General features: G+C 42.1%; 1 protein-coding gene across 1 annotated transcript in view; it reads right to left on the bottom strand.

Moving 5' to 3' along the window:
- Nucleotides 1–383: 383 nt before the first annotated feature.
- Nucleotides 384–24,319, bottom strand: part of ppih (peptidylprolyl isomerase H (cyclophilin H)) — a 92,646-nt gene continuing 68,710 nt past the window's right edge. Inside the window, exons 6-9 of the mRNA XM_076275744.1 lie at nt 18,180–18,272; nt 17,770–17,857; nt 2,853–2,893; nt 384–1,897 (exon numbers count right to left, since the gene is read on the bottom strand). Coding sequence (XP_076131859.1) covers nt 1,829–1,897; nt 2,853–2,893; nt 17,770–17,857; nt 18,180–18,272 — 291 coding nt within the window. The 3' untranslated portion in view covers nt 384–1,828. The remainder of the gene's footprint in view (nt 1,898–2,852; nt 2,894–17,769; nt 17,858–18,179; nt 18,273–24,319) is intronic.

Below are 24,319 nucleotides of genomic sequence, written 5' to 3'. Positions count from 1 at the left end.
GATTGTAAGTCTATGCATATTTGGCTCAAATTATCATGTGCAAATAGTATATGAATAATCTCTGTACTTTCAATGATTCAGTTGAATAATAGTAATGTAAGTAGTTTTCAAATAATTCATTGGAGAGTTTACATGTCAGTTTTATCAAAGCGCCTTAGCCTTATCCCGCTGCAACTCTTAGGAATGTAAATATGAAGGCAACCTCTGGTAATTCCTCGGCCGGGAATCACCTTGTTCCAGACCTAACACGGTTGGACCAGCTGCCTACCATGTTAACATGCTAGTCACTCAGTTTGGGCTTGTTTCAGGATAATTATATTGTTTCATTTGGATGTTTTTTATTATTAATATTTTAAATGCACTATATCAAACATTTACCCCATGCACTTAATTTGAGTACATAATAACCATATGTCAATCACTGTTGACACTTGCACTAACAGTGAAGTTTTTCACGTCTGCAATCAGTGCTCTATCCCCAGGCCTGGTTGGGGGAGTTTGGGAGGGGCGGCTGTGTGGGAATGAGTCTGGCTTCAGTATGGGTCCACCCAGTGGCTGCGCGGGGACAAAGCATTGTGGAGTGGGAGCCCGTCCCACACTGCCCGTCTCCTTTGTCATGGAAATGTGTCTGGCACTGTTTACGAGTGCTGCTGGATGTGTGAAGGCCTTGTTGTTAATGGCAAGCCCTGTTGTCGCACACAAAGCCACGCTTCAGCGATGACGCCCAGGATCCTGCGACCCAGGCCCAGAGCCGCATCTGAAAGGCCCTCTTTGTAGTGAAGCCAGGGCTGGGTGAGGCTGGGATGCGGGGCAGGCCAAGTGGCCCACACAAAGGAAGTTTCAACTGGGCAGTTGGCATCGGGGAGTTGGCCTTCCACAGGGTGTGCGCGCGTCTGCTGGTGGTGCTTTTGAGGACACGGGGAAGGCCTGTAATCCACCAGTTACCACGCACGCACGCACGCACACACAAAATGTAGGCTGTAGGCTGTGGCCTTAGTGCAACCTGATATAACAGGTTAATCAGCATTTTAGCAGACCATGGTAGCGTGATATACACATTTATGCTCATCACGGTGACAGATCCCAGTGCAGAGAGGACAGCAGGAGGTTTCCATCTGAGCAGCACACAGCAGCCATGAGCGACCCCAGCCAGGGACTCTGGGCTCAGGCACAGATGCATCACTTTGAGGGTGACGTACAAAAAACAAACAGGTTGATTCATTTGGTAACATAATCAGTTCCCCCTACAGTTGAGAAGTGCAAAAATAAACAAACTAAATATGCCTCTTTTGCAACAAAGTATGAACATAACTCCGATACAATATAGAGGGAATACCCGAACACCAAACTTTCTATGGCTGTTTTACAAGCGATAAGACCTGCTCAGAGTGTGGCAGAAGTGCCGTTCGCCCTATTAACAGTTTATGTGCCATCAAAATGATTTTGTAGATGAAATTATTTTATATTGAAAAAAAAAAAACACAATGCACACATTATTCAGGTGTTTGGCAGCACTGTATATTTGAAATTGTTCAGATCATTAAATCAGATTATTTTCCACGTGTTTGCAGCCAGTCCAACAGTAAAGCTCCTGTCCTTCAGGTGTCCCAGTGAAGAGCCTCTGGGTACAGGGGCCAGGTGCTGTCGAGAGGTGGGGTGGGTGGGGAGGGGAGTCTAACATGCCATATACCATTTGTTGCATGCACATACATACACACACACACACATTTTTACACCAGTCATCATAAGTAAAAATATTTCCGCACGGGGATAGGGAGTCGGAGTAGAAAACGGAGTCGGTCCAGAAAGCAGAAGGGCTCCAAGCGGGCTACATTTCCCCACACTGGCTAATCACTATGGGCAGCTTGGGCTTGTTGTTGGGGCCTGTGGGGACGTTCTGGAGGGAGAGAGGGGCAGTTACTCAGCATGACAGAGCATTCTAGAAGCCACACAGGCATTTCAAGCATCAAAATGAAGCTGTAAAAAGCGCTCTGCACATCAGCACCGACATTTTTAACTGGCAAGCATTGGTCAAACGTTGGATTTTATTGAATGGCACCAACAAAATAGAACTGAATCGTAATCTACACGGTGGCCAGTGGCAAAGTGAAGCTGGTGTGCGGAGCTGTATTGAGAACAATGGAATCTAATGGAATGGAATGCTGAAAGTGGAGTGTACCACACGCCAGTGTTGTAGTCAAGTGACTATGTCCCGAGTCCGAGTCCAGGTTCGAGTCTCCAGTGTTCAAGTGAGAGTCAAGTCCAAGTCATTAAAAAAAATTCCAAGTCAAGTCCGAGTCGAGTCCGAGTCTAGTCACTATTAATGCAAAACAAACAACCTTCGAGGCATACATGTCTCCAGGCATGTGGCGCCGTTAAAGTTAACGTCCGTTACTGTAGAAAAATGGCATGATGTGTGATGGGCCTATGACATGAAGCAGTAACATTCCATTGCACTAATATTAATACTGAGAATAATTTAGATATTAAAATCATATACCAAATAATATTCTAATGACATATTATAGCCTAATGACATTGCAAAAAAAAAGTCGAGTCCTCGTCTCAATTTCCGAGTCTGAATGTACGAGTCCAAGTTCGAGTCATTCAGTGCTCAAGTCCAAGTCAAGTCATGAGTCTCTAAATTTAGCTCATGACTCGGACTCCGAGTCCGGGACTCGAGTACTACAACACTGCCACACGCATGTGGGCACCAATGTGCATAGCGCTTCACAACTATGGAAACCATGACAACCCATCACATCAATTAACAGTCACACCTCACTAACTCAAAACTGAAACATGAAAAAAGCAAGCAGAAAATAAACAGGATATGAAGTGCGTCAACTAACCTCAATTTTTCTCATGACGAGTAGCCCATCCACCACTTTCCCTAGACAGAACAAACAGAGCAAAACATCACCTCAGCATCATCATAGCCTTAAAGGAACACCCTAACTCTTTTGCCGTCTGTCCCAGAGATATTGATGAGGATACATAGAGTGGGTTCCTGTGGCTGGGAAGTGGGAAGGTCCTCACTTTGGAACTCCATACTTCCAAACTGAGAGCGTTCACTTGACAACAACAAACGGGCGGTGTTGCTAGTACCTTTGCAGAGTACCTTTGTTGCTCAAAGGTACCAAAAAATGAGGTGACTTATTTGGGTATGGAACAAGCCATTTTTTTTTATCTTTCACTATGTTGAGTGACATCAAAACATTCTCCTGTCCCGTCCTGTCTCCCCCCCCCCCCCCCCCCCCCGAAACTATAGAATTCTCCAACTTCCCAGGTGCTCATGAAAGCACCAATACCCTTTCTCCTCTCTGTGCATGCAGTAACCCAGTCTGACACTGTTAGCCTAGCTTAGCATAATTCACTGGAATGGGTTACACCAGTTAGCCTATAGCTAAATGGGAGACACCATTCATGCTCCACGGCCAATGAAGTAACTGTTTGAACAGACAGTCACCACATACCAACACTTTTAGGAGCTACACTACATTTACAATCTCTTAGGGTGTACTTGATTCTGATTGGCCATATATATATGATAGTCCATGGGCCAGATGAGATGTCGGTCACTCAAGGTGGCAAAGGTTGCTTATACTTTTTGAAAAGATACATGTCTGTAGTTTGCATTTTTGTATGATAACCCTTCTGGAGTCACAGCTAAATTAGTGTTATTAGCTGTTAAAGATACCCTCCCCCACTGAAAAAAAACACATTTTTGACGCAGGTGCCTATCTTGTTATTGGCCTTTGTTAAAGACATATTTGCATATTTGATTTTATTATGTATCATTTTAAGAGGACAATCTGAGCTTTCATTCAAGTCCTTTTGTGAACACTTTGGACAAATACAGCCGACCCTGGAGCTCTTCAAACTTTTAATCACACAAATTTTCCTGCCATTTCCACCAAATCATCTTTTTTTTTAAATCCTATGGCATCGGGGAGCATCAGAGATACAAAATACAAACACTGCAATACTGGCATGACTCTAAGGATTCAGAAAATGTATAATTTACCCATATTATCTCATTCTGAGGTGGTGATTTTCAGCTTTATATCAGGCATTTCTTTTTTTTGAAGAAAGGTAGTTTTGCCAACCTCTGAGGTTTCCTTTGCTATTGGACTCTGACTTTAATTTATACTCAACCATCTTCTGGGCTTTGTGATTTTGTAGTGTATTTTGCTATTGCTGGTCCTGTCAGCACTGTCTGACCACTTCTATTTGATCTGAGCTTTAGACAGTCACAAATGTATGCTTGTTTGTGTGAGGCCAAAACTGGTGCATGAACATAACTTCTTGTCCATGAAGGGTTGAGACCAGACCAGGGTTAAACCTGAAACTTAAAAAGCCTCAGGGCAGGGCCACAAACACTGACCCTGGTTTCTTCACATGAAAATTAATGGTTCTCTATCAGTCGAACTACTCAGCGTTAATCAATAGGAATACACTCCTCGATCATGTGATGACCACTGAAGTCCTCTAATAGGTTCCATTGGCGCAAAACGGCTCGGCTTTATATTAGCCGGCACGGCCAATGCCAAACAGTCTTTAAGGGCCTTCAGACATACGCGTAAGACCGGAGGTTCTGTGGATGTTAAACGGTTGGGCCGTATATCTGAACAACATAAACGACCATATGGAAGTCCGAACTTAGCCGGCTGTTCTACTGCTCCCCTCCTAGTATTTCCTCCGCACATTATGTAAATGAGCTATGTCTGAACGAAGCGAAGAACATGCGGTTAAGATTCACACCACGTGACGACGTGTCAATGACGTTTCTTTCGTGCGTCCATGTGGCGGGAGCACTTAAATGCCAGGGTCATGACCATGATGGAGTGGCATAATGCTGTCCAGAAAATCTCCGACCTGGAAAGACGAAGACATCACGGAGCTACATGAGGGCAGACAGCGTTGTGATAGAATACATGAAGGGAACGGCAAGAGACACGTTGATGTAGGCCTACAACCGCATCGCAAGCCCAAAGGAATCCAAAAGACCAAATCATCATAAGCAGAAAGCGCTGAAAAGGCAGTACAACGACGTCATTGATGACAACAACGGTATTACAGTATAATACTAGAGAATGTAATTCCTGGGAATTACGAGTGCATGAAAATGGAAAAATGGCTGCTGAATAAAATATTGTTGAATATTGTTTAAAATCTAATCCAAGTAAAAAGATGGAGGTCAGATAGAGAAAAAAGTTTGGTGGGGAGTTGTAGTTGATGACAACTGACAGTTGGAATAGTTGAACATTTAAAAAGTTGGATAGTTTAAATGGTTAAATTATTTAATAGGGAATTATTGTATTGAGGATTTATTTTGAAGTTGAAGTTGAGGACAGAGGGAACAGTAGGCGGGAGTTGTAGTTGATGACGACTGACAGTTGGAATGGCTGAACAGTTAAATAGTTGGATAGTGAAAATAGTTGGGTTATTTAATAGGGAATTATTGTAGTGAGTACTTTTATTTTGAAACAGTTGTGGGCAGAGGAAACAGTTGGCGGGAGTCATAGTTGATGACAACTGACAGTTTGAAAGGCTGAACAGTTAAATAGTTGGATAGTTAAAATGGTAAAAAAAAAAAATATAGAGTTATTGTAGTGATGACTTTTATTTTGAAACAGTTGTGGGCAGAGGAAACAGTTGGCAGGAGTCATAGTTGATGACAACTGACAGTTTGAAAGGCTGAAGAATAGTTGGATAGTTAAAATGGTTAAATTATTTAAAATGGAATTATTGTAGTGAGGAGTTTTATTTTGAAACAGTTGTGGGCAAAGGAAACAGTTGACGGGAGTCAAAGTTGATGACAACTGACTGTTGCTAGAGTAGTAGAGTAGTATGGTGGTTGCTATGCTGGTTGCTAGGTTTTAACTGTGAATGTGGTTGCTAGGCTGTTGCTAGGGTACTTGAAGTCATTGCTAGGTTGTTGCTAGGGTGTCCATGGTGGCTACTATCAGAAATAAAGGAGTTACTACAGTGGTTTGCTAGTATAATCATGTTGGTTGCTATGGAAACTGACATAGATGCTTAATTTCAATGGTTGCTAAATTGGTTGCTAGGTAGGTGGTGGTTTAATATAGTACTGTAGGCTAGAGTTGATGATAACTGACAGTTGGAATAGTTGAACAGTTAAATAGTTGGATAGTTTAAATGGTTAAATTATTTAATAGGGAATTATTGTAGTGGAGACCTTTATTTTGAAACAGTTGTGGGCAGAGGAAACAGTTGAACAGGATCTGTAGTCTTAAGAGAGCCAGATTGTATGCTTAAAGTGGAAATGAAGCAGTCAAATAAAACAGATGTCTATAGCACTAGTTAAATATTTAAATATACCATAAATACAAATAAAGTCAGAAATATGACCCGTTATTCAGAATAAAGCACGAACAAGTTGCATTCATTTTAGCTGTGCGCCGCCATCTTTGTTTTCAGAAAATGATGACATCACAAGAATGGTTGGTACAACATTCTATGCTGTTTACACAGCGGCTGTCATAGCCTCACAGTTAGCTTACTGCCTCAACAAAATGGATATGGATGAATGGGATAGACCCACCAATGAGGACAGGCATTCAATTGCCTATGCTTTTGAGCCAGTAAGAGCAGTGGGAGTTTTAGTGCCCCCCACAGAGCCTGACTATGGAGGAGAAATGGATGATCGAGAGAGAGGTGTATCTGAGCGCACAGAAAACAATCGGTGGTGCTTATGTGGGGGTTGTTTCCCTATGTTCACTGACATGGCACACATGGAGAGTGTCTGCAGCCAGGAAATGAACCTGGGACATCTCATCCAAAATAACAGATATATCACGTCCAATCCTACGTGCCAAATGCTATCATTAAAGCGAGACGTTGGAGGTCGCAATGCGGTCGCTGAGGGACATCCGAGCCGAAACACTGGAACGCCCAATAAACAGCAGTAACCAACTAACACACTCTTGATAGGTTGTGCGGAGGGGGTAGGCTAGGGGGCTACGCTGATCACTTGAGACTACACTAATTTTTACACCCATACTCAGTTGTTCTGCAATGTATTATCATGGTAGTAGCTGCGATATAGTACTAGCATAACATAACAAGCACATACTGTAACTAGCATAGCATGAACCCTAAAATCTATGGTTGCTACAAGCGGCACATCCATGCATTTATTTACTTAAAGTGAACAGCTTGTTATTTTATGTCAGCTTACATAAACCAATAAAAACCCAGACGCCTAGCCTACAGTCCATAAACAACGTCTACCCACAAAACCATACCTGTCACAATCACAGACCTAGGCTACTACAGAGTAGCCTATACAAGTCAGACGTAGGGCTAGCGTACCCACAACAGGTTCTCACCAGGTTCGCAAGTCTCTGCAAATAGTTTCCACTACTACTTAAGCGAAACAAATGCAATCATCGATACTACTCAATCACAAAAAGAAACCTCTTACTCACACATGAGAAGTTCGCTCCCCCCAGTTTATTCACCAATTCATCAATGATGCAACTGCATTATCAGGTCGCGGTAATCCACAAATTGTGCGAGAACATCCAAACACATTATTGCAACTGAAGTTAAATCTAATTAAGTACTGTCTCTGATAGGCCTACAGGCTACATTACAGCGGCCCTTGTTCTTGTACAAACACAAAAACAAACATCAACATAATTTGCGTAGGCATATTGAAATAAAGTGAATGTCCGCTAATGGATAAAACATCCACGAACAAACGCTAACCATTCTGATGACGTAGCGCCTGCATTTTTAAAACATAGTTTTAGACTATTTAGTCTATAGTCTAGTGGCGAAAGTTGTTATTGACATGTCATTTTCCAGTGAAACTACTTGAATTTTGGGTTTAATGAAAATCCATGTATCTTCAAAAATGGAAAAGCAACCAAAAATGGTCACAGTTCTCACTGCTTCATTTCCACTTTAAAGCCTGAGACAGACAGTTGCTGGAGGTGGCCGGAGCCATATGGCTCTGGCCGGAACACTTGGCATAGGATTCCAAGTGTCCTATTGTGATGCCATAATCGGCAATGTTAAGTCTATGGGGAAATTTTCAGTAGTTTTTAATTAATAGTTCAAAAAGTATAAAAGTTACAAATATGAAAAATACATTCCACACCTGTCCTAAGTAAGACCTACGTAACACAGTTTTAATGAAGTTTCTACGTTAAACGGTTGAAGCCGCATTAGACGCAGAATAAGCGTTAGAAGAATAATAATAACTAGAAAAGCATTTCCTGAAGGAAATACAGTGCATGAAAATGCAAAAATATGATGAGTTCATATGGTTAAATTATTTGCTTGGTAGATAAGGTTTACTATAGTTGGAATGACTGAACAGTTAAATAGGTTGATAATTGAAATGGTTAAATTATTTAGGCAGATAGTTGACGATAACTAACAGTTGGAATGGCTCCAATGTTTGCTAGTAATTATGCTAACTATGTTAAAGATAATAATGTTAACCAAGTAACTATGCTAACTAGGATGCTAACAATGTTAAAATGTTAACTATGCTAACCATATGACTTAGCTAACCTAGCTAATCATTTTTATTAGTTATGATAACTATGCTAATTAGCATGCTAACATGCTAACTATGTTAACCATGTGACTTAGCTAACTTCGCTAATCATTTTTAGCAGCAGTTTTGCAAAAAATGTTAACTAGCATGCTAACATGCTAGCATGCTAACTATGCTAACCATGTGACTTAGCTAACTTAGCTAATCATTTTTAGCAGTTTTGCAAAAAATGCTAACTAGCATGCTAACATGCTAGCATGCTAACTATGCTAACCATGTGACTTAGCTAACTTAGCTAATCATTTTCAGCAGTTTTGCAAAAAATGCTAACTAGCATGCTAACATGTTAGCATGCTAACTATGCTAAACACGTGACTTAGCTAACTTAGCTAATCATTTTTAGCAGTTTTGCAAAAAATGCTAACTAACATGTTAACATGTTAGCATGCTAACTATGCTAACCACGTGACTTAGCTAACTTAGCTAATCATTTTTAGCAGTTTTGCAAAAAATGCTAACTAGCATGCTAACATGTTAGCATGCTAACTATGCTAACCACGTGACTTAGCTAACTTAGCTAATCATTTTTAGCAGTTTTGCAAAAAATGCTAACTAGCATGCTAACTAGCATGCTAACATGCTAGCATGCTAACTATGCTAACCATGTGACTTAGCTAACTTAGCTAATCATGTTTAGCAGTTTTGCAAAAAATGCTAACTAACATGCTAACATGCTAACTATGCTAACCATGCTAACTAGCTACAGTGGGTAGGAATCATAGTTGATGACAAGTAACAGTTACAATGGCTGAACAGTTAAAAAGTTCAGTAGTTTAAAGGGTTAAATTGTTTAACAGTGAAATATTGTAGTGAGGACTTTTATTTTGAAACAGTTTTTGGCAGAGGAAGCAGTTGAACAGGATGTGTAGTCTTAATAGGGCCAGTTTGTATGCTTAAAGCCTGAGACTGGCAGTTGAAACAGGTGGCCCGAACACCTGCCATAGGATTCTAATTGCTTAACGGCCGTATTGTGATGTCATAATCATAATGTTAAGTCAATGGGGAAATTTTGATTAGTTTTTAATTAATAGTTTAAAAAGTATAAAAGTTACAAAGTTGAAAAATACAAAGCTCACATGTCCTAAGTAAGACCTACGTAACATAGTTTGAATGAAGTTTCTACGTTAAACGGTTGAAGCTGCATTAAGTGCGTTAGAAGAAGAATAATAATAAAATGCCTTGGAATAACAGTACAGTGCATTTTCATGCACTGTAACTAGAAAAGCATTTCCTGAAGGAAATACAGTGCATGAAAATGCAAAAAATATGATGTAAAATATCATACAGAGTAAAAACAAACTATATTGGTTGCTAGGTAGATGAGGTTTAATATAGTTGGAGTGACTGAACAGTTAAATAGGTGGATAGTTTATATGGTTAAATGATTTGCTTGGTAGATAAGGTTTAATATAGTTGGAATGATTGAACAGTTAAATAGGTGGATAATACTTAACTTAGTTAACTTAGCTAATGTTTTCATTTTTAGTAGTTATGCTAACTAGCATGTTAGCAATGCTAACATGCTAACTATGTTAACCATGTGACTTAGCTAACCTAGCTAATCATTTTTAGCAGTTTTACTAACTATGCTAACTAGCATGCTAACATGTTAGCATGCTAACTATGCTAACCATTTTACTTAGCTAACTTAGCTAATCATTTTTAACAGTTTTGTTAAAAATGCTAACTAGCATGCTAACATATTAACTATGCTAACCATGTGACTTAGCTAACTTAGTTAATCATTTTTAGCAGTTTTGCTAAAAATGCTAACTAGCATGCTAACATGCTAGCATGCTAACTATGTTAACCATGTGACTTAGCTAACTTAGCTAATCGTTTTTAGCAGTTTTGCTAAAAATGCTAACTAGCATGCTAACATGCTAACTATGCTAACCAAGTTACTTAGCTAACTTAGCTAACTAGCTACAGTGGGTAGGAGTCATAGTTGATGACAAGTAACAGTTACAATGGCTGAACAGTTAAAAAGTTCAGTAGTTTAAAGGGTTAAATTGTTTAACAGTGAAATATTGTAGTGAGGACTTTTATTTTGAAACAGTTTTTGGCAGAGGAAGCAGTTGGCAGGATGTGTAGTCTTAATAGGGCCAGTTTGTATGCTTAAAGCCTGAGACTGGCAGTTGATGCAGCTGGCCCGAACACCTGCCATAGGATTCTAATTGCTTAACGGCAGTCTTAATAGAGCCATATTGTATGCTTAAAGCCTGAGACAGAGTATATAGTTTAAAAGTTAAATGTAGATAGTGTAATGGATGTTGATAGACAGAAAGTTGAATGGATGCTGATAGGTAGATTGTTTAATGGATGTTGATGGATAGTTTAATGGGTGGATGAGTGAATGGTTTGAAGAGGATGAATGGATAGAAAGTTGGAAGAAATGTGTCTTATATCCTTGTAGAATGGAGAGAGAGTTGGTCTAGTTCAGTAGAAAGCAGTTGATACAGGTGCAATCAGTTGAACTGATTCTTTGATGGGGCCTAGATGAGCAGCTGGAAGATGATACCAGGTGCAAATCAAGTTAATTAGTCCATTGTGATGTCATCAGCCCATGTTAAGTCTATGGGGAAATTTTGAGCAGTTTTTAATTAATAGTTTAAAAAGTATAAAAGTTACAAAGATGAAAAATACAAAGCCCACATGTCATAAGTAAGACCTACGCAACGCAGTTTGAACGAAGTTTCTACGTTAAACGGTTGAAGCTGCATTAACTGCGTTAGAAGAAGAAACACGGCACTGCTCAGAAATTAGGAAACACGGCATTAAATTTCATTCTTATGCAGACGATACACAACTATACCTTTCCATAAAACCTGACGAATTGACTCCGTTAGCCAAACTTGACACATGTATACGAGACATAAAGACATGGATGACAAACAATTTCCTGCTTTTGAACTCAGATAAAACAGAAGTCATGGTTTTAGGTCCTAAAAAGATGAGGGATATCCTATCCTCATCACAGGCTACATTTACTGATCTCCGACTATCCTCATCCACATGTGTTAAAAATCTAGGAGTTACAATTGACCAAGACCTATCACTAAGTAATCACATAAAACAGATTACCAAAGTTTCATTCTATCATTTAAGGAACATTTCAAAGATAAGGAAGTCTTTATCCCTACCAGACGCTGAGAAATTAATCCATGCTTTTGTCACCTCAAGGATTGATTATTGCAATGCTCTATACGCTGGCTGCAATAACACCTGTCTAAAGAGCTTACAGCTTATACAAAATGCAGCTGCTCGCACACTCACTAGAACTAAAAAATATGAACATATTTCCCCTATCCTGGCATCTCTACACTGGCTGCCTGTTAGAAGTCGCATTGACTTCAAAATATTACTTCTAACATACAAAGCCATTAATGGCCAGGCACCAGAATATATTAAAGATCTCCTAGTTCCATATAACCCACCCAGACCGCTACGATCACAGAATACTGGCCTTCTTGTAATTCCAAGAATCTCAAAAACTACAGTAGGAGGCAGAGCTTTCAGCTATCGCGCACCCCTCCTCTGGAATAATCTTCCTACCTCAATTCGACTAGCAGACACCCTCCCTATTTTTAAGTCTAGACTTAAAACATACCTCTTTACTGCCTCCCATAGTTAGGTATGGTGCGTGGAAATTCACCCACCTCAGGGTTTTTTGGAATGGACCACCCTGCTGAGTCCTCGTGTGACTGGCACCCCAGTCGCACGTGCGATGGTGGTCACTGACCATACCTGCGCTGGTGTCGACTACCCCTCACCATGCCTTAGTTATGCTGCTATAGCATAGTGTTGTCATGGACTTTTCATGTGTCACGCCGTACAACCCCCCCCCTCTCCTCTCCCCCCTTCTCTCTCTCTCTCTCTCAACTCTCCCTCTCTTGCCTATTCCCACCATGGTATACTGTAACAATATATAGTACTACTGATTACTTATTTACATTAACCATTCTGATTTTCAGTAATACTAACCCACTCTACATCTCTCTTTCTTCCCCCTTACTGTACCTCACTTGTGAGGTATATCATCACCAGCCATCAACCATCCGTGTGTTGGCCCTCCTCTCACCCATCTCACCTGAAGTCCCATCCTCGACTGCCCTATTACTGCCCCCTATCTGGACTCCTGGCCCGTACAGCCTAGCGACCCACCACCAGCCTATGACAACTCTGCCTGGATTACTGGCCCATCCACCAACCCACCACATGCCCCTCGGAAACTCCCTTCCCCTGGACAATCCCAATGCTGGACTATTGAACTTTCTGTCACTAAATCAGGAATAACGAATTACCATAACGGATACGTAATCATCCCACCTCTTGTAACTTTCAGCTCAAGTGCTTAACACCATGTCTTATTCTCTACACCCGACTATCATATGCATTTGTCATGTATACAGACCTTACTGTCATGTACTGACCCTAGGCAGATGGGTCAGGCCCTTGAGTCGTGGATCGATCTGCTCGAGGTTTCTTCCTATATATATCTCCAATTCTAGGGAGTTTTTCCTCGCCCCTGTTACCCATGGGCCTCTCTCTTGCTTTCCTTTTCTTCCTTTCTTTCCTTCTTTCTCTGATTGCCTACATTCTGTAAAGCGCCATGATACATGTGTTATGTTTTGGCGCTCTATAAGCACAATAAATTGAAATTGAATTGAAGAAGAAGAAGAAGAAGAAGAAGAAGAAGAAGCCTAGGAAGAACAGTACAGTGCATTTTCATGCACTGTAATAAGAAGCCTAGGAAGAACAGTACAGTGCATTTTCATGCACTGTAATAATAAGAAGAAGAAGAAGCCTAGGAAGAACAGTACAGTGCATTTTCATGCACTGTAATAAGAAGCCTAGGAAGAACAGTACAGTGCATTTTCATGCACTGTAAAAAGATTTGGAAGAACAGTATAGTGCATTTTCATGCACTATAAAAAGATTGGGAAGAACAGTATAGTGCATTTTCATGCACTATAAAAAGCCTTGGAATAACAGTACAGTGCATTTTCATGCACTGTAATAAGAAGAAGAAGCAGAAGAAGCCTAGGAAGAACAGTACAGTGCATTTTCATGCACTGTAATAAGAAGAAGAAGACTTCGGATAACAGAACAGTGCATTTCCATGCACTGTAATAAGAATCAGAAGAATAAGAAGCCTAGGAAGAACAGTACAGTGCATTTCCATGCACTGTAATAAGAAGAAATCGGATAACAGTAGATTGCATTTTCATGCACTCTAATAAGAGTATTTAATAAATTGTTAGCCAACACGGTCGGTTTTCTGTTCATTGATAGCCTTCTCATGACCTCACTGCTGAGCCTAATATTTTTTGAGAATAAATAATACCTAGCTAGAGAAAATGAAAAGAAGAAAAGCCAACTTTATTCCAAGCTCCTTACGTAAATGCAATAGTATTTGACTAGTTTGCAGGAGCACACAAAAGGCATGTGAATGGCAGATTATCATTTAGGCTGCCACTCAATGAAATGCAGGCATTGTAGTTAGCAGGTGCACCTGCCATTGGGACAGGAGAGATGCTTTTGGAAAAATAAACCAGGAAAAAACGAACCACTTCACCGTTATGTTAGTATTTTGTTGGCTGTTTTAAACCGTTGTATATGATGGCCTTGAAGTCTTGAGTTACTGAATTGGCTGGTACCATAAAGCCTACAAGTTCATGCATGCTCTTTCCAACGCAAACCAGATTTGGGTTCCATAGCCAAGTAATTCTGCTACATAACGTTGAAAACAGATAAATGTGTTTATTTGAAGCACACATACAAATACTGTAGGTCAGCTTCAAGTAGGCCTATGCGCACTTACGTGACTACTTCAAGTATTAGCCTACGCACAATAGATTTTTCTTGTTTAGCCTACATAATGCATAGATTTTGTAAACAAAAACAACAGCTGTGACAGCGGCCGCATATATTCTGCATCATAACACGCCTCTTGCGAACTCTGCAAGCCCCCACTCCTCACTCGACAACCACTCTGAGATTCTGTAATGTGTATGTTGTTCACACATAAGTCAGTATAAGGTCCGCAGGTTAGCATCATATCTGAATCACCTGAAGGGTCAGACCTCCGTTTGACAAACCTTCACATATACTCCGGAGGTTATGTCTGAAAGCCCTTTTTCATTCTTCAGCGACGTCTATTGCCATTGGTCTGAGAACGGGAGAATAGGAGCTGAAACAATTGACAGAAGACAGAATAAACATTTTCTGTCAAATCAAATAATAAAAAAGCAATGTTCGAGGCCGCCCAAATGAAGCGGTGTGTCCAGGGGTGTGGGCAGGTCATTCCATTTGCATAAACTGTCTGGGTATATCTCATGCCCGGACAGAGTTGGCAGTCCCACAATTCTGCTCGCACTGGGGCCGAAGGGTGTCCTCTTCCGGGCTACCTCCCAGTCCGCCACTCAAAGGGAGCCACTCGCGCGAGTGGCTGCTGGTTGAGCAGGGGGAGGCGAATTTGCCGGTCAGGCTGGCTGCAGAGTCCCCCACTCTCCAGGAAGCTCTCTGGGGTCTCATGATGATGACCAGGTATCCGTGGCCTCCGAGAGTAGCTCGCATAGTAGCTCGGACGATGCGCTCTTGGTGGAAAGCGTGATCACCCGTCCAGGGCTTCGGCCTTTCTCTACCCTGCATGGAGCAGAGGAGCAGGGGCTGATGCACTTGCCCAAGGTGGAGGAGGCGCTGGCTGCCTACCTCGCCCCCCAGAGAGCATCAGCCCGTAGCCCGGCCACTCTGCCATCTAAGCCGTGCAGGACCTCTGCAGGGTCAGGCGTCTAAGGCCATGCAGGGTCAGGCGTCTAAGGCTTATGCCTGTATGGGGCAGGCATGCCGTGCCCTCAACACCACAGCATTCCTCCAGGTCTACGCCGGGGAGAGCATGAGGCTGGCTGCGGAGGAAAACGAAGCCAACGACTCCACTCCCTGAATGGAGGAGAGCACTGAACCTGGCCTTGCGGGCCTCGAAGTGTGCAGCCCTGGCACAGGGCAGAGCAATGGGCCATTTGGTGGGGCTGGTACGCCATCTGTGGCTCACGCCGTCCCAGCCACACGACAGGGAGTAGACTCCATTGCTGGATGCGCCTATCTCCCCCTCCGGATTGTTCGGGCCGACGATGGAGAGTATGAGGGAGCATTTTGAGGTGCCGCAGAATAGCGCCGTGCCGCACAAGAAATTCCTGCCCTGGCAGGAGGCGATCTCCCATCCCGCCCCCCACTAGCTCCGATGGCGGTACATCGGCATAGACAGAGGTGCAGGCAGCACCCACAGCAGCAGCAGCAGCCAAGATCGGCCAGTCAGCCCCAGAGGAATAGTTTCCCACAGCAGGGCGGATGCCTCCCTCCTAGGTTGGGGAGCGGTGTGCGAGGGGCGAGCGGTCCGAGGGACGGTGTGCAGCGGCCTCACATAAATGCACTGAAACTTTTAACAGTGCATCTAGTGCTCAAGCATTTTCGCCAGCTAATCGCAGGGCCTGATGTGTTGGTGAGGTCAGACAATACAGCGTCGGTAGCCTATATCAATCGGCAAGGTGGCATTTGCTTCCCGCAGCTATGCGGTCTGGCAAAAAGGTTGCTGTTATGGGAGAGGCGTCACCTCTCAGTCCGCGCAGTTCATGTTCTGGGAGAACAGAACAGGGCGGCAGATATGCTCACGAGGGGCTCCCAATCACTAGCCTGGCTCTGCCCTCCTACGTACTTCCGCTCAATTTTCATTTCCCTTCAGTAAGTCGTCTGGGTCTGCGGTATATTCACAGGTTTTCTCCGGCCAAAAATGTGCAGGTCCAATCAGCAAACAGAGGGAGTAGCTGAGAACGATGACGTTGAAGTTGTGCGCTAGTTTAAGCATGACATACGTTACGACCAAATTTTAGCGATTGATTATGGCAGATCCAGAGTAGCTCTGGGTAGATCCAATAGTTTTTAACTAGTGGCCAGACTCTCTGTACATTATGAATTATGTACGAAAGTTTGGTAGGACCAGGCTACTATCACATTGGGAGTGGCATCTTCACCCACAGGTGGTGGAGGGGGTGTGGCAGCGCTTCGGGAAAGCTCATGTCGATCTTGTTGCCTCGCGCGACACGATATACTGTGTAAAAGTGGTTCTTCCTGACCGAGAGCGATGCTCTGCTGGGAGTGGATGCTCTGGCACACGAATAGCTGAAGGCCTTGCTGTATGCTTTCCCCTCGAAGGCATTGATCCCAGCGATGTTGGAGAGAGTGAGGAGAGACAGGCATAAAGGGATTCAGATAGCCCCTTGGCGCGATCAGATTTGGTTTCCGGTTTGACCCTGGTCTGGTCTCAACTCCTTCATGGACAAGAAATTATGTTCAAAAGCACCTGTTTTGGCGTCGCACAAACAAGCATACATTTGTCACTGTCTGAAGCTCAGATCAAATAGAATTGGTCAGACAGTACTGACAGGACCAGCAATAGCAAAATAAACTACAAAATCACAAAGCCCAGACGATGGTTAAGTATAAATTAAAGTCAGAGTCCAATAGCAAAGGAAACCTCAGAGGTTGGCAAAACTACCTTTCTTCGAAAAAAAGGCATGCCTGATATAAAGTTGAAAATCACCACCTCAGAATGAGATAATATGGGTAAATTATACATTTTCTGAATCCTTAGAGTCATGCCAGTATTGCAGTGTCTGTATGTTGTATCTCTGATGCTCCCCGATGCCACAGGATTAAAAGAAAAAAGATAATTTGGCGGAAATGGCAGGAAAATTTGTGTGATTAAAAGTTTGAAGAGCTCCAGGGTCGGCTGTATTTGAACAAAGTGTTCACAAAAGGACTTGAATAAAAGCTCAGACCTCTTTAAAATGATACCAAACATAATAAAATCAAATATGTAAATATGTCTTTAACAAAGGCCAATAGCAAGATAGGCACCTGCGTCAAAAATGTGTTTTTTCAATGGGGGAGGGTATCTTTAACAGCTGTTAACACTAATTTAGCTGTGACTCCAGAAGGGTTATCATACAAAAATGCAAACTACAGACATGTATCTTTTCAAAAAGTATAAGCAACCTTTGCCACCTTGAGTGGTACCGACATCTCATCTGGCCCATGGACTATGATACATTACATGCATTACTGTAATGTATGTTAATGATGTGGTGATGTCACTGCCAGGTGAGACTCACCGAACACAACGTGCTTCCCATCCAGCCAGTCACACTTGGTGCAGGTGATGAAGAACTGACAGCCATTAGTGCCGGGCCCACTGTTAGCCTGGAGACATACATAGAGAGAGAGATAGAGAGAGAGAAAGACAAGTCACACACGCATACAGAGAAATAAAAAGAAAAACACATAGAAAAACCCTGGCCTGTGTGTCTAACTCGTTTAACCGTAGACACAGGCATCCATGCACATGCACACACAAGCCTGTCACGATAATTATGTTATTGACTTCTCGCATGATATGAAAATGACCACAATAACTTCTGCAGACCTCCAAATTTACATTTGAGTCATCGGTCTGAAGTATAAAAATAGCTATGAAGACAGGCCTACAAATACTCAGAATATCACACCTGCCTGGGCATCTTACCATAGCCAGAAGACCTGGGGCTGAGTGCTTCATCTTGAAGTTTTCATCTGCAAAAGGACCTCTGTAGATGCTGCATATTCCAGTGCCATCCCCCTGCACACACACACACACACACCCAGCAGTTCAATACACACAGATTAACAACAGACACTGGAACACAACAGTCAAATGAATTAACAGGTTCATCACACAGGTAATCATAATAAATCATTTAAGAAATTGGGTCAAAGGGGCACTCCTGATGAGTCTGGTATCACATTGTAAAGATAGTCTTTGAAACACTGTTCTATGAATCTTTTATAAAAACTACAATGCTTTTTGTAGTGTCATGTCTGTGTTGTATGTGTTTTCTAAATGGACCCTGAATCTGGCGCGCACACACACACACAGAAAGAAAGAGAGAGCACAGAGCCTCCAATAATGGTTCAAACCCACAGACAAAAGCAGTACTACGCTGCATGGCCACCAGAGGGGGTAAGCATACAGACCACTGCTCTCCCCACAGAAGAGCTCTCATATAAGAGGAAGAGGAAACTCATGAGCACACCTAGGCAGGCGGCATGGCGAGCTGCAGAAAGGTGCAGCTGTAAGACCTAAAGCTGCCAGAGGTGGACAAAGTACACAATTCCTTTACTTAAGTGAAAGTATAGTCACACCTTATCAAATATTACTCCAATGCAAGTGGAAGTTGCTAAATCACATTTTTACTTAAAGTTGAAGTATAGAAGTACTTGCTTTTGAAAATACTTAAGTATTCAAAAGTACAAGCATTTGTCCTTTTTAATGTAATGGCCTTTAGTTCCTTACATCCAACAAATAACATTTTACCTATTTTCATAACTTTGCAACTGTTCAAATGGATGCAATAATATAATTTAAATCATTATTCATTCTCTGTTCACAAATCTAAAAACTGTCACTGCCAAATACAAAACCAGATAACTGAATTATGAGTAGATTATTTATGGTTTATTATTACACGGCTCCTCACAAGGCAAGTAGAACGCTCCATTGACGCTCCAAGTTTCCAAAAATATTAATACTCAAGTAAAGTACAGATACTCAAAAATCATACTTAAGTACAGTAATCAAGTAAATGTACTTAGTTACTGTCCACCCCTGAAAGCTGCACACATATTTCTATACAGTATCTGTATCAGCAGGTTTTATATTTAAAGAGTTTGATTCCAAAATGCTATATCTCCATTTTTAAAAACATTAATAAATCATGTTATTATGACCGCCGCTTCGCTGCGCGGCGGTCATATAGGTTTAGTCAGATTTCTTTTTTTTTCTTTTTCGCATGGCCAATTTTCCGTCAAAGATTCCCGGGACACTGAAAGACCAGGGTACACGAAACTTGGTGGGCATGTAGCCCCACATGGATAGCATGGAACCATCGTTTTTCGTTTTGATCTGTAGCTCCCCCGCTGGACTGGACACCCCGAAAGGAGGGTAGGGCAGACACAGTTTTCTGTGAATATCTCGAGAACCGTAGGGTTTAGGAAGACAATCTTTTTTTGTATGTTGATCTTAAGGGACCATGTCAACAATTCTATAACCGCTCATTTCATGTATAGCGCCACCTAGTTAAAAACAATAAAGTAAAAATGAGGTGTTGTAATCACAATATCTCTGGCTGACATGGTCAAAACTGCACGAAATTGGAAGCGTAGGATCATTATGACACCCTCCAAATGCATGCCAAGTTTCGTGGACTTTCGTTCATGGGGGGCCATACAATAAATTAATTTATGTGTACATTTAGTGACCGTACACCAACAGAGTTTTCTGTGAATATCTTGAGAACCGTAGGGCCTAGGATGACCAATTTTTGGTGTCAGTTTGCCTCCAGGGGTCATGTTAACCCATTCCATATGCACACATGTGCATAAACAGATATTCACACACACACACATACATTCACAGTAATCATACGTATGACACATACACACACAGTAGATATGTATGCATGCATGCACATGCACACACACAGGCACACCCACAAGCACGTGCACGCACACGCACACACACACACACACACACACACACACACAAACATAAACACATACACATGCACACAATTCAAGAATTTCTCAGAATTATGAACAGGCAAGATGGGGGAGGGTTGTATAAAATCCCAATGTCCTATTGCAGTGACAGGGACACTGTACTGCAGGAGATGTTTTCCTTTGCATGAATGTTAAATTGAGGTCCTGACTCACCATGGTTGTTAAAGATCCCATTGCACTTATCGCAAAGAGTAGGTGGTTCCCTGATTTGCTTTATTTATGTACACATACATAAATACACACACACACATGCGCACACACACACATACACACACACAAAAACACACTACACATGCACACACACATACATGCACACACACGACACGCACAAACACGCACACAAACACATAAACACACACACACACGCACCCACACATACAAACACACAAAAAAACACACACAAAACATATACACAAAAACAACCACACACTCTGCAGACAACACTCAATTACAAACACACAAAAAAGGAACAAAGTAGGAAATGAACACAATTTGACAAGCGTGACTTATTTTCCTGGAAAAAATTTGCTGGACTAGGCGGCGGTCATATTTTGTACCGCTCTGCGGTACATCTAGTTTAATTGCAGTGTTGGGTCAGATTACTTTGAAATGTAATCCATTACAGAGTACAGACTACACACCAATTTTTGTAATCAGTATCGTAATCCATTGGATTACAAAAATAATGTAACGTAATTGGAATACTTTTGGATTACTTAAAAATAAAAAAAACTCAAAAATGAAATACATTGAATGAAAAAAGACAGAGGTTACAAATACATTGAATAAAAAAGATAACAAGCGGCAAGGGTTGTGCTGGGTTGAGCGAATGGCCCAAAGATTTGTGTTGTGGTAATGCTATTTCTGCTACTTTATGGTACACACACTCTAAAAACTACTGGGATTGGAGATTGAGTTCCAAACCACCAACCCTGTGGCTGGGTTATGGAAAATGACCCAGCATGGGCTAACATAACCCAATAAATGGTCAAACTGCCACAACCCAGTAATTGGGTGCAGAAATAACCCAGCATTTTTTAGAGTGCATGTAGCCACAAATGTTCACCACAAATTGCGTGTTCATGTCTAAACTTCACTCCCGATCTGGGTCATGACACCAATGCCTTGTGCTGATTTGCACAGCTCAGCCCGGCACTCGCCCGGACTCGAACCCACAAACAGCAGCACCATGGATTCGGGAATCAAGCGTGCTAACAATCGAGCTAAAAGCCCGGTCTGCTGGCTCTCTTACTAGCACAACTCTTAAGGTGTTGGGAAGGAAGTTCACACAGTATACACACTACACAGATATGTACCAGCTAGCTACAGGTACTCAGCTGGAATAGGCCTATGAGCAGACATTGGGGGGTGTCCTCATTTTGTCCAATTTGTCCTCACTTTATAGATAACTTGTCCTCCTTTTCAGAGTCTGGTTGGTAGTCACCCTAGTTCTGCTACATTAAGGCCCCGTCCCAATTCTCTTCCCTTCACCCTACCACTTCATTGAAATGCCCTTCACTGGGGAGTGCCCCTTCACAACGGAGTGAGAAGTGTTAAGGGATTGAAATCTTTACCTACGAAATAGGATACCACTCAATGCGTCATTGCCTGATTAGTAGCTAACGAGTTCTCCTACGTCACACGCATCAACGAAAGTAGCCTAGTAGACGTTTCATTGATGAAAATGCCGGCTCCAGGTGTTATGTTAGCTTTCATCATCCTTCTCCGTTTAACCAACCAACGAAGAAGAAATGAGATGAACACAGACGTCTTCGACGCCTACTAGCGATGTCTGATGTCTTTCAGCACACATGTAGCCTTTACTTCCCCTTTTAAACACAAATTATGACTATCAACTGGTCTTGTATTTCTGCACAAAACCACTCACATAAAGTGGACAAAATAGGCATCCATTTTATTCTCTAGCTGGGTTGCAGTTGGGTGTGCTAAAAGGCAATAACCCCTTAAATTATGACTTCTGGCAAGTTTTGTACAAATAAATGACAGGTTGAGACTTAAGGCCCGTACACACCGAGTCCGATTTTTCGGACGAAATATTCGCACGAAATTACGCAGCCTATTAAACACATGCATTCGTATTAGTCTGTACACACCGAGGACGAAATTCGTTGCGATTAAAAACATTTTCGCAACGGTCTCATTTCATGCGAAATTTCGCATGCGAAAAACAGCTGTTGACCAATCAAATAATGATTTTGCAGGGTTCCATTGATGTCACAATAGAACGACGAGCAGAAAAAAAGCTGATAGATTGGGTGATACTACTGCTCAGTGCTCACGATGACTAGTCTCCTTAATAGGCCTATATGCCAAAGTTACAGAGAGTTTACGTTACAGTAGACTCTCTCAAGTGTTCAAAAGTAGGCCTACTCCTGACGAACTTCTTACGTAGTGCAAACTCCTTACAGACAGCTTTGCCCACTTCTTACCACCGTCCCATTTTACACTCAACCAAAAAGAATTAAATCTCACTAAAGACAGAGGGCTTCTCCCTGCACATATTTGCAATGAAAAAATACAACATGCATTCATGGAAATGGAAGTTTTAAGAATAGGTCATGATAGGCTATGCTGCTGACAACAGCATTATGTCCAGGGTTACCATCGTAATTTTGCCTCACATTTCCTGGTGCGTTAACTTTGCTTTATGCTTCATAACTGAAGTAGCCCAATGTGGAACTCTGAAAAACTTTCTGTGGATCTTATAAAAGTAAGCTAATGACTGATAGGCTATCATTATTAGCTTTTGCTGTTTGTTGGATCATCGTCATACAAGCTGATCAATTTTTACCACTTGTTGCAGCAGTGCGATTTTATCCCATGCTCATTTCTACAGGCTGTCTCTGTGCCTCCGCTTCTTAGCAGATACATTTTGATGTAGCCTGCGTGTGAAATGGTTTCGTGAGATGTAGGCCTACATGATATAGGCTATGGCCGTTTTATAGCGTGTTGGCGTATAGCATTTTGGCATGTAACATTTTAAACGAGGCCTTGCCTACCCTACAGCTTGTTAGGCTACACCAGTCCGCCCAAATGGCATACCTCGAGTCCAATATGCGGGCACCCCTGGCTGCAGCTTGCAGATCGGGGATGGGCTCAATGTGGGGCAGAGCGCAACGTTGAGCTCAGCACAAAATCAGCTCGTCATTCCCTGCTGACCTCTCTGTGTCCGTCTATTTACCCGGACTCAGAGTTTTTCTCAAGGAAGAATGCTTAATTCTATAAAAGCGTATCCTCCTTAAACTACTGCCAACGTTAATCATGTCTCTTCCCGCCTAGCGTTAGAATTGCGTGTGTGTTGTGTAGTGGGGTGGGGTGGGTGTATGGGTGCACTAATGAGCCCAACCAACTTATGTTGGACTGCACAATTATCACAATAGCACAAGTAGAATAGACAAGGGATGGGAAGGATGGCCGTAAACTTTAATTCCCCCAGCACCTCTCAAGCCAATTAGGCCTACACGGTTCCATGAATGATCGATCAAGGCTATAATCTGTTTCAAATCTTGATGATTTTATGAGTTCTCCCTGCTTACTGAAAGTCGCTGTGTGAACCTGCGTGACGTGAGTGCGAAATAGAATGCGAAATATTAAAATAATCGCATCGGACTTGGTGTGTACACTTTGAGTGCGAAAATTTCGCACACGAATTTTTCGCATTTTCGTACTGTTATTTCGTATCGTATCTGGTGTGTACGGGCCTTTACACACCAGATACTATTGTCTATAGGCCCGTACACACCAGATACGATACGAAATAACAGTACGAAAATGCGAAAAATTCGTGTGCGAAATTTTCGCACTCAAAGTGTACACACCAAGTCCGATGCGATTATTTTAATATTTCGCATTCTATTTCGCACTCACGTCACGCAGGTTCACACAGCGACTTTCAGTAAGCAGGGAGAACTCATAAAATCATCAAGATTTGAAACAGATTATAGCCTTGATCATTCATGGAACCGTGTAGGCCTAATTGGCTTGAGAGGTGCTGGGGGAATTAAAGTTTACGGCCATCCTTCCCATCCCTTGTCTATTCTACTTGTG

This window comes from Alosa pseudoharengus, unplaced genomic scaffold (genome assembly GCF_046254945.1).
Source record: "Alosa pseudoharengus isolate Yale_2024_CS ecotype anadromous, Long Island Sound unplaced genomic scaffold, YU_APseudo_1.1 YU_APseudo_1.1_scf_9, whole genome shotgun sequence".
NCBI classification, from domain to species: Eukaryota; Metazoa; Chordata; class Actinopteri; order Clupeiformes; family Clupeidae; genus Alosa; species Alosa pseudoharengus.
Note: the sequence above shows the minus strand (reverse complement) of the source record. Positions and strands in the feature narration are given on the sequence as shown.